This window comes from Psammomys obesus, unplaced genomic scaffold, assembly GCF_907164565.1.
Source record: "Psammomys obesus unplaced genomic scaffold, mPsaObe1.curated_primary_1811, whole genome shotgun sequence".
Taxonomy (NCBI): Eukaryota; Metazoa; Chordata; class Mammalia; order Rodentia; family Muridae; genus Psammomys; species Psammomys obesus.
In genome coordinates this window covers 22,108,881-22,124,974 of record NW_026596109.1, presented here as the reverse complement: position 1 = coordinate 22,124,974, position 16,094 = coordinate 22,108,881, and the positions used below count along the sequence as shown (strand labels likewise).

General features: G+C 46.8%; 1 protein-coding gene across 3 annotated transcripts in view; it reads right to left on the bottom strand.

Moving 5' to 3' along the window:
* Commd1 (copper metabolism domain containing 1) overlaps positions 1–8,666 on the bottom strand; it is a 108,405-nt gene extending 99,739 nt beyond the window's left edge. The window contains exons 1-2 of one of the 3 annotated variants that reach the window (XM_055629053.1): positions 8,258–8,666; positions 1,892–1,987 (exon numbers count right to left, since the gene is read on the bottom strand). In XM_055629053.1, coding sequence (XP_055485028.1) covers positions 1,892–1,987; positions 8,258–8,434 — 273 coding nt within the window. In that variant the 5' untranslated portion in view covers positions 8,435–8,666. The remainder of the gene's footprint in view (positions 1–1,891; positions 1,988–8,257) is intronic. The other 2 variants (XM_055629052.1, XM_055629054.1) reach the window with 2 other exon arrangements.
* Between the last annotated feature and the right edge of the window lie 7,428 nt (positions 8,667–16,094).

Genomic DNA, 16,094 nt, shown 5'->3' with positions numbered 1-16,094 from the left:
AAACAAAAAAGGCTAGAAAATGAATATTTGAGATATTTGAGGCTTTGCCATCCAGCCTCTGTTCTAAGTGCCCAATCCTGCCCGTGAAGAGCAGAAATGAGACAATTATCACACTGATGGCTGACGTCCATATCATGTTCACGTGTCACCGTGACACAGCTTTTTAAACAGGCTAAGAGAGCTTGTTCTGGAGAGCGTGAGCGCAACTCCCGCACCAACACAGTGGGTGGCTCACATCTGTAACCCAGTCTGGGGGATCTGACCCCCTCTTCTGCTTCTCAGGGTGACGTGCGGTACACATACACAGTCAGGCAAAACAGTCAAACACAAAAATAAATCTTTTAAAAATAGGTTATTAGAAGGTCAGCCTTTAATTCCAGCAGGATAGCCAGGACTACATATAGAGAAATTGTCTCAAAACAAACAAACAACAACAAAAAAAAAACCCACCCAGTGGTGACCCATGCCTTTACCCCACCCAGTACTTGGGAGGCAGAGGTAGGTGGATCCCTCAGTTCGAGGGCCAGCCTGGTCTATAGAGCTCTGTTATACCAGGGGAATCAGCTTACACACCCACCCAGAGGAGTAAGGAAAGAAGGGGCGGGGGAGGGGAGCTGGAGCTCCGAAACAGCGCAGGCGGGTCATAGCGAGGCTAGCCGCAGATAAGCGCGGATGTGGCTTGCGGACGGACGGACAGGCGCGGACGGACGACAGCCGGGCAGTGGCGGAGAGCTAGCGCGCGTCACCGCGGATAACTGCGCGGGCCGCGGGACGGAGAGCGGCCTTGGCAGGGCGAGGTGGCGCAGGCCTTGAAGCCCGGCACTCGGGGAGGCAGACGCGGCGGATCACTGTGAATTCAAGGCCAGCCTGACTACAAAGCAGGTCCAGGCCAGCTAGGATTACGCAAAGAAACCCTGTCTCAAAAAGAAAAGAGAAACAAAAACAAAAAACAAAAAACGGGCCTTTGACCCGGCGCATGCGCACACACAACTCCTGCTCCCGCTCTGTCTCGGCGGTCACCACCGTGACTCGGCTGACCCAACTTTGTAGGCTGGTGGGGAGGAGAGGAGAAACAGCCAGCCGCAGGGCGCCAGTTTCTAATCGCTGTTCAGGAGGCGACGTTAAAAATCAGAACCAGTTAGCAGTGGGCGAGGTTTTCAAGCCACAGTGCGAGAGAGACATTATCGCGAGACCCGGGAAGGGTGCTGCACTCTGCGCGGAGATGGCAACACCAGCAGAGGCCGAGTCTCCTAAGAGACTCAGCCACAAGAAATACAGGGCCCTCCTGAAGAAGGAGAAGCGCAAGAAACGCAGGCAGGACGTCGCCCGGCTGCGGGATCTGGAAGCCCCACCCGAGGGGGACGACGGTTCTTGTGAGGAACAGCTTGCAGCTTCACTGGAGATGGAGCGGCAAAAACTACACGAGGAGTGGCTGCTCAGGGAGGAGAAGGCTCAGGAAGAATTCAGAATAAAGAAGCAAAGAGAAGAGGCCGCTAGGAAACAGCAGGAGGAACAGGAGAGACAGATAAAGGACGAATGGGAAGAACAACAAAAAAAACAGAGAGAAGAGGAGGCGCAGAGGCTACAAGAGAAGAGAGAGAGAGAGGAAGCGGTGCAGAAAATGCTGGACCAGGCTGAAAACCACGGCACTTGGCAGAATCCAGAGCCACCGAGGGACCTACGACTGGAGAGGTACCGAGCCAGCTGTCCCTTCTACAGGAAAACGGGGGCGTGCAGGTTCGGCAGCAGGTGTTCACGGAAACACGACTTCCCCACGTCCAGCCCCACCCTTCTGGTGAAAAGTATGTTCACAACGTTCGGGATGGAGCAGTGCAGGAGGGATGACTATGACTCTGACGCAAACCTGGAGTACAGCGAGGAGGAGACCTACCAGCAGTTCCTGGACTTCTACCATGATGTGCTGCCCGAGTTCAAGAGCGTGGGGAAGGTGATTCAGTTCAAGGTGAGCTGCAACCTGGAGCCGCATCTGCGGGGCAATGTGTACATTCAGTACCAGTCTGAAGAAGAATGCCAAGCTGCGCTCTCTCTCTTTAATGGAAGATGGTATGCAGGCCGACAGCTCCAGTGTGAATTCTGTCCAGTCACCCGGTGGAAAGTTGCAATTTGTGGTTTATTCGAAATGCAAAAGTGTCCAAAAGGAAAGCACTGCAACTTTCTTCATGTGTTCAGAGATCCCAACAATGAGTTTCGAGAAGCTAACAGAGACATCTACCTGTCTCCAGCCTGGACTGGTTCCTCCGGTAAAAACTCCGACAGGAGGGAGAGGAAGGACCACCATGAAGAATACTGTGGCAAGCCAAGCTGCCGCCACTCCAGTCCACACCACTCCTCCAAGAGAAACAGGGAGCCCGAAAGGAAGAGCCCGCACAGGTGGAAGAGGTCTCACAACCAGGGAGCAAAGGGTCATGAGAGGCACAGTTCAAGGCGAGGAAGAGAAGACGGCAACAGTCCCGGCCCACAAAGCCAGAGCCACAGAACCTGAGCCAGGCTGAGGCAGCATCCCTCGGCCTGAGACTCTGAGACCAGGTTTGGCAGCAGCAAGATGCCATTACAGAGTAAAACCTAATGCAGATACCCCAAGATAGTCCAAACAAAGCTGATTACAAAGAAAAGGAGGATGACTCAATCTAGTTCCCAAACAAGTTGAAAATCTTGTGGCTTTAACAGGGACAGAACCAGGTATTCATTATCTCTTAGTCCTTCACTGTTACAATTCTTGGTATCATGTTTTTTTCCATACAGTTTAAACTAGCTTTCATGTGTTGAGTTTTCATGTAATAACAAGATTACTTTAAATTGTGATGTCTTATTATACTTACAAATATACTTATTAACATCATTTTTATATCTTTTGAGTCAACAAAATTTCCAAATATAAATTACATTTATGTTTTACTGAAAAAGAACACACAGGAATACAGAAACGCTAATGTTCCCTGTTTTTATAGACAGGCTCTCACAATATAGCCCTGGCTGGCATGGAACTTGCTATGTAGTCTAGGCTGGCCTTGAACTCAAGAGTTCTGCCTGTCAGATGCTCGGGTTAAAAGGAATGTACCACCATCACAGTCTGATGGTAATCAGTGGATTTTTTTCTTGTTTTTTTTTAAAGGTGTGTGTGTGTATTTGCACGTTGGTGTGTGTGTGTGTGTGTGTGTGTGTCTGTGTCTGCAAGCATACACATGTGAGTGCCTTAACCTGTAAGCCATCTTTCCAGCTCATGATTTTTTTAAATCATATATCTCATAAAACTTGAGAACAAGTTAGTAAAAATTCTAGGTATCTACCAAGCAACCAACTTAACATAATTTATACATATTATTTCCAAATTATTAACACTGTGAATTTAAGACACAGTGACGCAACGCCTATAATCCCAGCACTCAGAAGGGCAGAGGCAGGCGGATCTCTGTGAGTTTGAAGCCAGCCTGGTCTACAAAGTGAGTCCAGGAAAAGAAAGCTAAGGCTACATAGAGAAACCCTGTCTTGGAAAACAAAAAACAAAACAAAACAAAAAAAAAAACAAAAAACATTGTGAATTTAAGAATACATATTTAAGGGAAGGGTTATCTCTTTATAAATGTTCAAATTTTAAATACTTTAGGCTCTTAAAACCAAATAATACCTGTCACAGTCACTGTTACTATACTGCCAACAGCTGCTACAGATAAGAAGCAAATGAAAAAAAAAAGAAAAAGAAAAAATAAAAAAATAAATAAATAAAAAGAAAAATAAAAAGAAGCAAATAAATGAGCACGTCACCAAGTAATAGCAAACCATTATCAAAATAAGCACAATGGTGTGTGTCACTGAGTTGCGGAGCACTTGGCTGGCAAGGCGTGGTTTAATGGCCACAGTTTTATCAAACAAAGCAATAAAAACAAAAAAGATGGGAATGTGGTAAGGAATAGAATGGTAGCATAGGCCAGATTAGGCCTACAGTCATAATTCGCCACCTCTGACTTAGAGTATTATATATTTTGCTCTTTCCACACAGGAACTGTATTTTACATTGCCCAAGCTAGTTCTAAACTCCTAAGCTCAAAAGATTCTCCTGTTCCAGCTTCCCAGTAGCTGGGATTACAGGCATATGCCACTCTGCCCAACTATGCTTACCTTTTCAATGCAACTGGCACATTTAGGCACAACCCATTCATTCAAATGTCCTATGAGTCTTCACTAAGTGCCTACCACATGCCAGAAATAACTGTTAAGGGATGGAGAAAATACTAGAGCTGCCCTCTTTACACGTGAACATGCCAGGAAGTACAGTGTAAAAACTCAGGCAGCATTGTTCTTCACACCAAATTATAAATGCGAGCTGAAAGAATTACAGCAAAATTGGACAGCCTGCTGCGACAGGCGATACACACCTTCAATCCCACCACTCTGGGGGATTTCTGTTAAGTTTGAGGCAGTGTGATCTACATAGTGAGTTCTGGGCACATAGTCATAGCCTATTTTTTTAAAATAATAATAAATAGAGGCTGGAGAGATGGCTCAGTAGTTAAGAGCTACACATACCATGACTCCTTAATTAAGTTCACAACTGCTTGAGCACTACCCAGAAATCAAAGCTGGAGTGACAAAGCCCACAAGATAGTTCACAAGATGGATAAAGGTGCAGGCTGCGAAGCCTGAAGGTGCAAGTTAGATCCCTGGAACTACATGGTGGACGGAGAAAATTGACTCCTATAATTCTGACCTGCCCATGTGCACGCACGCGCGCGCACACACACACACACACACACACACACACACACACACACACGTGTGAATGAATGGGCTGCTTCATATCCACAAGCAAATGAAATGTTTATCTTTTTGTGATTAACAGGTAAAGCCAGAGTGCTAACATCCCAAACAAGGAAAGTGAAAGAGTCCATTCTACATAGAGTACTCGGTATGAATGTCAGGGAAACACTGGGCAACAATGTGAAAATTAGGAACCTGAAAATGGTGCACAGTAGGTTGTCAGGTGGTTGGCAATAAGGGAACTGTTCCCTGGGCCTGGCTTTAGCTCGGCATCACACGCTTACCTAGCACAAGATCCTGTGTGGTCCTCAGCACATCACAGACTGAGCCTGGTAATGAGTCTGTGCAGAACGTGATTTTCTAGGTGAAGGATGTGAAGTCTACTACCATCTACCTGAACAGGAATGCCAGCAGGAGTAAAGGAAGAAATGTTCACTTTTTCTTCCCTGACCCGCAGCTACATACCCTCATGTTATGATCAAATTGGACTGTTTACCAATTCTTGGCTGTGCGATGTATATGTGCATTCACACGTTCATGTATGTGTATATATGTGCATGCACACATTCACATGGTGAAGCAGGACGACGTCTGGGATTGTCCTCACCTTGTTTAGTGTGAGATGGGGTTTCTTTGTCATCTTTTCACTATGTATACCAGGCTAGCTAGCCCTCAGCTTCCAGAATTGTCCTGTTTCCACCTCCCAAGTGTGCGCAAACTGCAGACACTACATGACCATCTTCTGTTTTAAGACTTAAGATTTATCTTATGTGTATGAGTATGTTGCCTGCCCTGTATACCTGGTTCCCAAGGAAGCCAGAAGAGGGTGTCAGATTCCCTAGAACTGGAATGACAGAAGTTGTGAGCCACTGGGTGCTGAGAACCAAACCCAGATCCTCTGCAAGAGCAAGTGTTCTTAGCTGCTGAGCCGCCTCTCCAGCCCCGACACATCCAGCTTTTATGTAGGCTTCAGGGGTGTGAACTCAGGCCCTTGCACTTGTAAGGCAGTCACTTTACCTCGAAAGCCACCTCCCCACCCCTACTCACCTCCCCATCCTTGACATGCTCTACACTTTCCTACCCCACATCTGCTACCCCATAAATATCCTGCCTTTACCTAAGTTTAACATGATCACTTTGTTCAAAAGCAGCAAAACAGCATCTTCAAGAAGCCTGCCATTAGCTGGGGCTGGGGGACGGACAGGGTGCACACGCCTTTAATTTCAGCCCTTAGGAAGCAAAACCAAGCAGATCTCTGTGAGTTCAAGGACAGCCTGATCTACACACTGAGACCCTATCTAAAAAAGGGAGGGGGCCTGGAAAGGGTAGGTAGCAGTGGTTTTATTATTACTGTAACACATATCTTAAAGTTTGTGAGGAAGATACTGAAGTGGAAACAAAGGGAATGTGAAAGACTACTTCCAGAAATGGATGGAGAGAAGGCCCAAATCCTGACCGGCAAAACAATGGTGGCATTTCAACAAGGAAAGAGCCCTCCAGCTCTATTCTCTGTTCCTCCTCTTGAAGGGGCCAAGGCTCCCCTCCCCCAGACCCCCAGTCTTCCTCACTCTGATGCGATGCAAGTGCCCATCATGGGAGGCCATCCCACGACGCCAATAATGGGCCCTACTCCTGGAGTGACGCCGTGGGGCCTGCTTCTGTAATGAGGCCATCCGCGCACGGAGGCCACAGCCCCCGGCCCTCCGATCACTCCACTGAACCTGGAGTGAACAAACTGGGTTAGAATGGCCCAGGGTCCTCCTGTCTCTGACGCCCCAAGGTTTGGGTTACAGGTACCTGGCTCTCTCTGTGGGCTCCAAGGGATGGATCTCGGGTCCACATGTTTGCATGGCAAGCACTTTATCCACTGAGCCATCTCCTCAGCCCTGTGTTCTAATCTTCAGAGGGGATGAGTGTCCACTGTTTGTTTGTTTGTTTGTTTTAATACATTATTTTTACAGTTTTTCTTTTTTGAACTTTGGCACTAGAAGCATTCCTATGGCTAATTCTGGGTCTAAGTCAGAATTAATATAGTGGTCATTAGCCACATGTGAGCACTTTAGCCATTTGAAATGTGGCTAGTTGCAACTAAAATATTTTAAACGTAAAATGCACATCATAAGGATTTTTGTGAAGGGGCTGGAGAGATGTCTCAGTGGTTACTCAGTGGTAGAGGACTGGCTACCCTTCCAAAGGACCAGGGTTCAATTCCCAGCTCACTACATTCTATAACTCCAGCTCCAGGAATTCCAGCACCTTCACACAGATAAACATGCAGGCAACACTTCAGTGCACAGAGGGTAAAATACTTTGTAAAAGCAAAACATTGTTTAGTGATTACATAAATGATAATACTCTGAATATACTTCAATAATAACATATATATATCACAGGAACCAGCTAGGCAGATAGCTCAATCAGGGCCTGGTTCTGATTCTCTAGCACCCATGAAAAGGCTGGGCATGGCCCCCTATTTCTGTCACCCAAGCACCGGCAGAGCAAATACGGGAGATCTTTGGAGTTCCTGGATGGCCTGGCCAGTCAGACTGGATTCAGGTTCAGTGGGAGCCCCTGCCTGGCAGAGTGGCAGTGCAAGGCACTGCCATAAACCCTTAGCCTTCATACGTGTCACACACAAACACACAGTCACAGTGCAAGTGTGGTGGCAGATGTGTGTAAGTCCAGGGCGTGAGAGGTGGAGGATCAGGAACTCAAGGTCATACAGCTACACACTGAGTTCAAGACCAGTCAGGGCTACAAGAGGTCCCATCTCAAGACCGAGATGGTGGAGGAACAGGGGCTGGAGAGATGGCTCAGAGGTTAAGAGCAGTCAGTGCTTCTGCGGAGGACCTGGAGTCCCAGCACCCACACGGTGGCCTGTAACTCCCAGGCGTCAGGCGCATACTCAGGGCACGTACACACATGCGGGTCTAACACCCATACACACAAAATAAAAACCAATAAAGCTTCTTAGTTAATTTCACCTGTTATGTTTCCCTCATAATTTTCACGGGACAGTCCGATGGATACTTCGTTCCGTTTGGCAAATACACTATTAACCAAGAGGTCGACTGCTTTAGTAGTGTTTACTCCAGCTAATCAATCTCTTATCTCCCCAACTTCTACAACCCAGGAAAGCTGGAATGCACACTCGCGCATAAAGGGAGACCTTTATACAAGGGGCCCTGGCTGGCGTGGCTGTCCTGGAACTCGCTACGTAGAACAGGCTGGCCTCGCACTCAGACAACTCTGCCAGGCTCCGCTTCCCCAATGCAGAGATCAAGGGCGTGCACCACTGCTCCCAGCTTCATCCTCTCAACCTTACAAAAGTCCGGGGTGGAGGAAGCTTATCTACACTACAGACGCGGAGAAGACTTGAGGGGTAAAAACAAGGTTTGCACTGATCGGTGCGCCCAGCGCGAAGGGCGCAGGGCGCAGGGCGAGCCCGAGGCTGGGGGCGGGGCGGACGGGCCAGCGGTACCTTCAGAACGCCCCTCATCTTGGCCAGGAAGGGGCGGAACTCCTCCAGCGGCACTTCCGGGTAGAGCTGGCCGTGCAGCAGCTCCTCGGGGATGCCCGGCTGCCCGTGGAACGCGCTCTGCGCCAGGCCGCCCAGCAGCCCGCTCAGGGACTTGCAGCCCTCCAACTCGCCCGCCATGGCCAGGGAGGGCCGGCGGCCGAGCTCCGCCCCGCTACGGGGGCCGAGAGGGGCCGGAAAGGCGCCCGCGGAGCGCGTGATGGGTGTGAGCCGTTCTCGTCCTGTGGCTCTGCCGACCGGGCATCTGCTACTTCCACCGCAGCCAGATCCCTTCCGAGTCCTTCAGGGTCACTGTGCCCTCGCTGCTTCCTCCTCACTCCGAAGCACACCCGAAGGGAAGACCGCTTGGTGGAGGTAGCTGGTTCCGGCCGCTACTCCGTAAGGGCGTCGCTTTAACTCTTGAATGGCTCAGCTCATTCCGGAGCCCGCAGAACTGAAGAGTGCCTACCTCTCAGCTCCAGTCCTTACCTGCGGAGTTTCTGCCGCCCCCCAGCCCCACCCGCCAGTGTCGCTACGTCCTCAGTACGCGATCCTTTTGCTTCGTCAATACCTTTGTATCCACGTGTGTTGTCTTTCTAGCCACATTAGTAGTCTGATCCAGAGTTCCTTTTTGTAACGTATTTTGTCAATGCCTTCTTTTTATTCACGTGGAATTGCATTAGTAACTTCCTATGTGCGTATTACAATACAAACTACTTACATCCAGCTAGAAGTAACGGCGCACTGATCCACGCTACAATGTAGGTGACCCTCTAAGAGGTGCTAGATGAGGCCTGAGGGGATTCCGCCTTCAAGAGCTCACACTGCGGTCGCAGAGGACCCCAGTTCAGTTCCCAGCACTCTCTTTAGGCAGCCTAGACCCTCCTGTAACTCCAGCCCCAGAAATTTCGAGCTTCCCGGCAATGCACTCATGTGCAAACACACGCATATATAAATTAAAAATGAACCTCCAAAAAAAAAAAAAACAACCCAAAAAACAACCCACACTAAATGAATGAAGCCAGACACAAATGACAATTGGATAATCCCCTGAATATACAATGTCTAAATTAAGCAAATCTATACAAAAATCCAATTGCCAAGGACTAAAGGAGGGAGGAATAGGAAACGACTTAATGGGTACAAAGTCTATTTTCAGGTGATGAAAATGCCTAAGAGCGGACACTAGTAATAATTACACAGCTTTGTCCTTTACTAAAACCCGGTGAATTGCGTTCTTTAAAAGACAAAATTTCAGCCTGGAGAGACGGCTCAGAGGTTAAGAGCTGCCCTTTCAGAGGTCCTGAGTTCAATTCCCAGCAACCACATGGTGGCTCGCAACAGTCTATACCGAGATCTGGTGCCCCCTTCTACAAGACCTACGTGTAGGCAGAAAACTGTATACATAGTAAATAAATCTTAAAACAAAAAGACAGAACTTCCAAATATGTAAATTAGAACCCAATTTAAAAATCAATATAAGCTAATTGTCCTTTAAAATAAAAGGAAATAGCATGCTGCCCTTTAATCTCAGAGCTGAGGAGGCAGAGGCAGGAGATATCTGAGTTAGAGGCCAACCTAGTCTACAGAGCAAGCTCTAGAACAGCCAGGACTACACAGAGAAACCCTCTCTTGAAAACAAAAAAAAAGAAATTAAAGGGAAATAGCACAATATAATATGAATTCTAATTGTGTTTAAGCACAATTATTATGAAGACTGGTGAGCAGATGACGTATAAAGTACCAGATGTCTCCGTCTGTTTTGAAGGAAATGTGTTTGAAACAGTGAATTCTAAAAAAGATGTGGACTTTAGGAGAGGTTGTGTTGAGAGTACTAGGGACTGGGACCAGGGCTTTGTGTATTCCAGGCGGGCATTCCACCACTAAGCAACATCTCCAACTCCAGTCAATTCGGTTTTGTTGTTGTTGTTTTCTGGTATGAAAAGATTTATTGTACGAAGATGGAGAGATAGAGAGAGAGAGATTCAGGAAGGGGGGCACTCAGGGAAGGGAGAGAAACTCCCTTAATTTTAATTTTTTAATTGTTTTTTGTTTCTGTTTTTTTCAAGACAGAGCCTCTCTGTGTAGCCTTGACTGTCTTGGACTCACTTTGTAGACCAGCCTGGCCTTAAACTCACAGAGATCCACCTGCCTGTCTCCCCAAGTGCTGGGTGTTTTAATTTCTTAAATATCCATATGAAAGAACAAAGACTCAATTCATGGGTAACTTATACTGTAACTTAACAGTAAATAAACAATGGCTATTTTTAATTTTTTTAAGTAGGCCAGAAATGTTGATATAAAAACTGATTGAGCCGGCCAGGAGTAGTGGTGCATACCTTTAATCCTAGCACTCCGGACTCACCTGGTCCAAGAAGAAAACATTCTTTCCTCGTTGTTTTTAAACAAAAACCCAATTGTTTGATTTTACCAATAAAGACTCACAGGATACCAGGTTGAAAGCCTGCTGGCACAGAGAGGCAGAAAAAGCACCCAGCTGACCTTCGAGACAGAATTTCTCTGTGTAGCCTTGGCTGTCCTGGACTTGCTTTGTAGACCAGGCTGGCCCCAAACTCACAGAGATCTGCCTGCCTCTGCCTCCCTGAGTGCTGTGATTACAGGCATGCACCAACGCAGTCCTAAAAACCTTTCAAACAGAATGTCCTTCCTTTCTATTTCCTGTTTCTCTATCCATCCTCGGGACTTCCTCTCACGCTTCTTGGTTTTCTCCTGTGTTCACTTCCTGTCAACTGGATGCTTGCTCCACCTTTTGACCTATGGCTGACTTTATTTAATCCTGTTTACAGGAAGCTCTTGGATTAAAAGTGTGTGCTAGGTAGGGCTGAGCCACACCACAATTAGAAACAGGTTTCTCCAGGACACAATTTCAGGGTTCAAGTGTGATCAAATATCCTGCAACACCTCATTTTACACAGTAATTGTAAGCCGGGATGTGTGGTATATAAAAGCAAGCTAAAACACAGGAGGCTGGAGAGATAGCTCACTAGTTAACAGCACTTGTTGCTCTTCCAGGACACAGATTCAGTTCCCAGTACCCACATGATGGTTCACAAACCATGTAATTCCAGTTTCAGGGAACTCAGTTCGCTCTTTTGACTTCTCTGGGCACCAGTCACACAGATGGTGCACATACAGGCATCCAGAAAAACACTCTTTAAATAAGCCTTACAATGTGTGCGTGTGTGCTGAGCATAGTGGCACACACCTTTAATCCCAGCACTTTCGAGGCAGAGGCAAGGGGATTTCTGTGGGTTCAAGGCCAGCCTGATCTACAAAGCATTTCCAGGACAGCAAGGGCTTTGTTGTACAGAGAAACCCTATCTCAACACACATACATACATACACACACACACACACACACACACATTTTACATAGGTGTATGTAAAATGGAGTTAAATTTTAGGCTCCAACAATTCACAGAGGGTTTTTCACCTTCATAAATGTCCCCTGCATGGCAGACTGTGTATTATACTCCAGACCTCTGTTCAATCTGTGCTATTCCTACCCCTCTATGAAGGTGACAACTAAACTGAGCCTTTCAGGAATGTGCCATTCTGAAAAAAGCCACCGATCTAGACTGTTTCAATTAGTGCTTCTCTATGGTTTTTGCTTTCATCCGAGAGAAACATTATGAGGTGTATCTTTCCCAAAAAGTGGTTTTCTAAAAGGCAACTTCAGAAATGTTTTGTGGATCCGAGAAAAACAACACTAAAAACAAGCTATACTTTTGTGTTAAATGTGCCCACAGGGACTGCAAAGGGGCCAGGTGTGGTGGCGCACACCTGTGACCCCAGCACCCAGGAGGCAAAGGTGAGGCCAGCCTGTCCTGCATTGTGAGTTCCAGGAATCCCCGTGCTGTACGGAGAATCCCTGTCTTAAACAAAACAAACAAATAGAAAAGAGGCTGCAAAGAAAGGATGGAAGAAAAACCAGGGCAAAATGGCGGCAGGTGGGACAAAATAGCACCACAAAGCCCTAACTTCTAGACCTTCCGCCTGCAAGTGTTATGCCAGGTTCACGGGACCCTCAGAGACCACCAGGAGACGACTCGATGCAATTGCAAGAGAGCTTTATTACGAGAGCAATCGAACTCGGGACCCAAGTCTCACTGGCGCAGCAGTAGAGAAGTGGGACCCCGAGCTCTGAGTGAACAGGATTTTTAAAGGGAAAGTCTGTGAGCCAGGGGTTTCCATGGCAGCAAGCAGGGGGGGCACAAGCCTTGGTGTTACAGAATTGGGTGAAGTTTAGCAGGGCGGGGTGACCTTTTCTGAGGCACATAATCACAATGGCTAAGGCATATAATCACAATGGCTAAATCATATCTGAAACATTGGGGAGAAATTTTCCACCCGATTCTCAACCGATTCCCATTGATTATTGCCAGGGAGTTTGTCTCTATTTTCTATGAAGCATTTGTTCTGTTATATTTCCTGGGGGCTGTTGCTAGGAGAGTTAACTTTGTTTTCTGCCAGGTGTACACTCTGTGATATTTCCTGGTACCTGAATTCAGTTCCCAGTCAAGATCTTTATTTCAAAATGGAGTTATATTCAGGCTATCTTAAGCTCTTCACAAGGCCGTGGCCAAATTATTTTTTATGGTGTTCGCCAACAGGCACATGGGAAAAGTTATCTTCCAGTTTCTCACTTCTCAATTTTTTACTATGTATGTGTGTGTGTGTGTGTGTGTGTCTGTCTGTCTGTCTGCCTTACAAGAATGGGTTCTCTTCTATCAAGTGGATCTCAGAGACTGAACCCAGGTCATCAGGCCTGGTGGCAAGAGCCTTTACCTAGTGAGCCATCTCTCCGATGCCATTTCTTTAATTTGCATTAAAGAGTTGTGTATTCCTTTTATGTGCATGTGCCTGAGTGTATGCACATGCTCCAGCAGGTGCTGAAGGAAGTCAAAAGAGGCTGTTGGGTCTCCTGGAAGTGAAATTGCAGGAGGCTGTGAGCCATCGGGTAATTGAACCCAGGTGCTCTGCAAGAGCAGTAAGTGCACTTAACCCTGAGCCATCTCTCCAGCCTGCCCCGTTCTTAAAAGTTTCAGAGTGAATATTTACTGTAGGCTTAGCTTTTTCACCAATCCTACTTTAGTTAGGGTTCTCAGGCACCTTTAACTCCCTTCCAGCCACCCCCCTCCACGACCTTAGGTAGGAGATTAGTAGGGAAAAGAGCTGTAGACCACTTTTATCCACTTCCTGTTGATTAAGGTCGAACCGTCTTTAGGAGTTTACCAAACTCCGTCATCAGGATACCAGCAGTCCAGTCCAGAGGCCAACACCAAGCAGCAATACAAAGCCAGCAAAAGCCACCAGATTCAGTTGGACTGCCTCAAAAAGTTCCCTAGAAAGTCTCTCTCTGAGAAGCCAAGTGTGAAGCACAGAGAAAGATCAGCACAGAAATATGGATCCAAAAAGCGATGTCTCACTGTGTATGGGCTCTCTATATCTCCTCTCCTCAGAGTCCACCCACAGATGTTCTCAGCCGACCAAAGTCATGCCCCTCGCACGGGAGAGCTCATGGCAAAACATCTCTCACATGCTGACCTGGGCAAAGCATCATAGTGCCAGCCTTGCAGCAAAACACCACATGGCAAAACTTAGTCTTCAAAGAAACCAGAAACTTCCACTTCAGCTTACCTAAACACACGCCGGCTGTTTGTATTCTTAGTGACTTGGCCATTTTCTCTAAGGTTCCTGTCACTTCAGGGATTGCTAAAGGCTTTTTTGTTTCTTTCTGGTGCATTTATTTATTTACTGTGTGTATGTATGTGTGTGTGAGTAGGTGCCACCATACATGTGTAGAGGTCAGAGGACAACAAAATGGGAAAGTTAGTTCTCCTCTCCTACCGTGTGTGGTCCTGGATCAAATTCAGCTCATCACACTTATCAGAAAATGCCCTTACCTACTGGACCATCTGCAGGCCCAAGAGCTCTTCACATATTTAAAAAAAATTTTTTTTCGAGATAGGGTTTCTCTGTGTAGTCTTGGCTGTCCTGGACTTACTTTGTCCCAGGCCAGGCTGGCCTTGAACTCATAAAGATCTGCCTGTCTCTGCCTCCCTGAGTTCTGGGATTACAGGCATGTGCCACCACACCTGGCCCATTTAGTAAAAATGTTCCTACTGCTCATCTATATTAAAATATATCCCTCAAGTGTCTGTACTTGAATCTATTATCATACATAGAAAAGCTGATAGATTTTACCAACGTTATGATTGTGTGTATTTCTCAGCAACTGAGGATGATTTTTAATTTTTGCTTTCAGAGAATGACCAGAGCACAAATAATATTGTTGTAAGAAAACATTACTTTGGGGGCTGGAGAGATGGCGGTTCTGCAGTTGGTAGCACTTGTACATAGCATGAGAATAAGAGTTCACATCTCTGCACCCACATAGCAAACCAGGTGACCTGCCGACGCCCATAACCCAGCTCAGGTTAGGGGGACGCCAGGAAAATTAACTGTGGTTTGCTGGCTTCCAGCCTAGCCAAAAGAAAAAGAAAAAATAAATAAAAACGCAAACTCCAGGTTAAGGAAGAGACTCTGCCTCAGAAGAAAGGACACCGTTTGCCCTCTCCTAGCCCCTGAGGGTGCGCACGGTTGCACACACATGCCCAAACACAGACTCATATGAATACTCACAAACAGATCAGCCAGTCCTTTTATTGTTATGTTGTAGTATGTCTAAAAATCAGAATCATTTTTTCTTTCTTGTTTTTGATTGCTTGGGACTGAACCCAACGCTTTGCACAGCCATCTACAACTGGGCTACTTTCAAGCCCTTGATTTGTTTTTATTTGTTTTTGGTCTTGCTTGTCTGTTTTTGAGAAAGAGACTGCCTCCACGCTCTTTATGAAGCGCAGACGCGGAGACTAGCGCAGCAGCAGCCCTGAAAGGGAGAGGCCCGCTGCGGCAGAACTGATAGCTCACAACAGCTGCGTCCGGGAGCTTCACGCTCAGCTTGGACACAGTTCCACTGAGGTCTTGGTTTGGGATGTAGGTCAGTGTCTTGGTTAGCATGCAGGAGGTCCTGGGTTCAATTCCCCAGAACCACACACACAAATCACCTTAAGAGTTTCCAGGATGTAAAAGTTTCCGCATTATAGAGAAAAGCTGTGAGCCAACTATGATGGTTAACGTTGATCATCAAGTATTTAGGACGGGAGACACAAGTCTATGCGAATGCCTGTGAGGGATTATGTAGGTAAGGTCAAGTGAGGTCGAAAGATCCACCTTAGCTGGAACTCCGAACCCAATCCAAAGAGCATGAGCTGCCTGCCAGCATCTTTGTTCTCTGCTCCCTGGAGTGGATACACTAGGACAGCCTGCCTCTTGCTCTTGTCCCCAAGACTTCCCCACCACACAGCTGCACCCTCAGCTGTAAGCCAAAACAAACTCTACCTTCTTTACGTTGCTTTTGTCAGATATTTTATCACTGCAAAAAGTAACTCACAGAATCACATACTGATTGTTTAACTTTTTATATTACAGAATGCTCTCATAGTTTGATAAACTATGGGAGATTACCTTCTCTTCAAAATGTAAACAGCGATCACCTGTAGTCTACACTCTCCGCTCTAATTTACCCCTCCGAAGTATCTCCATAAATCCTTCAGTTCTCCACCTGCCCTGAGAGCCCCTCCCTGTTACTGGCTCTTGTTGGCTTTGGTTTGGTTCTTTTGAAATTGTGTCTGTACCTACTCTGTAGCCCATGATAGCCTGAGACCCACCCACTATGTAGACTAAGCTTACCTCAGCCCCTCCTGCCTCCATCTCA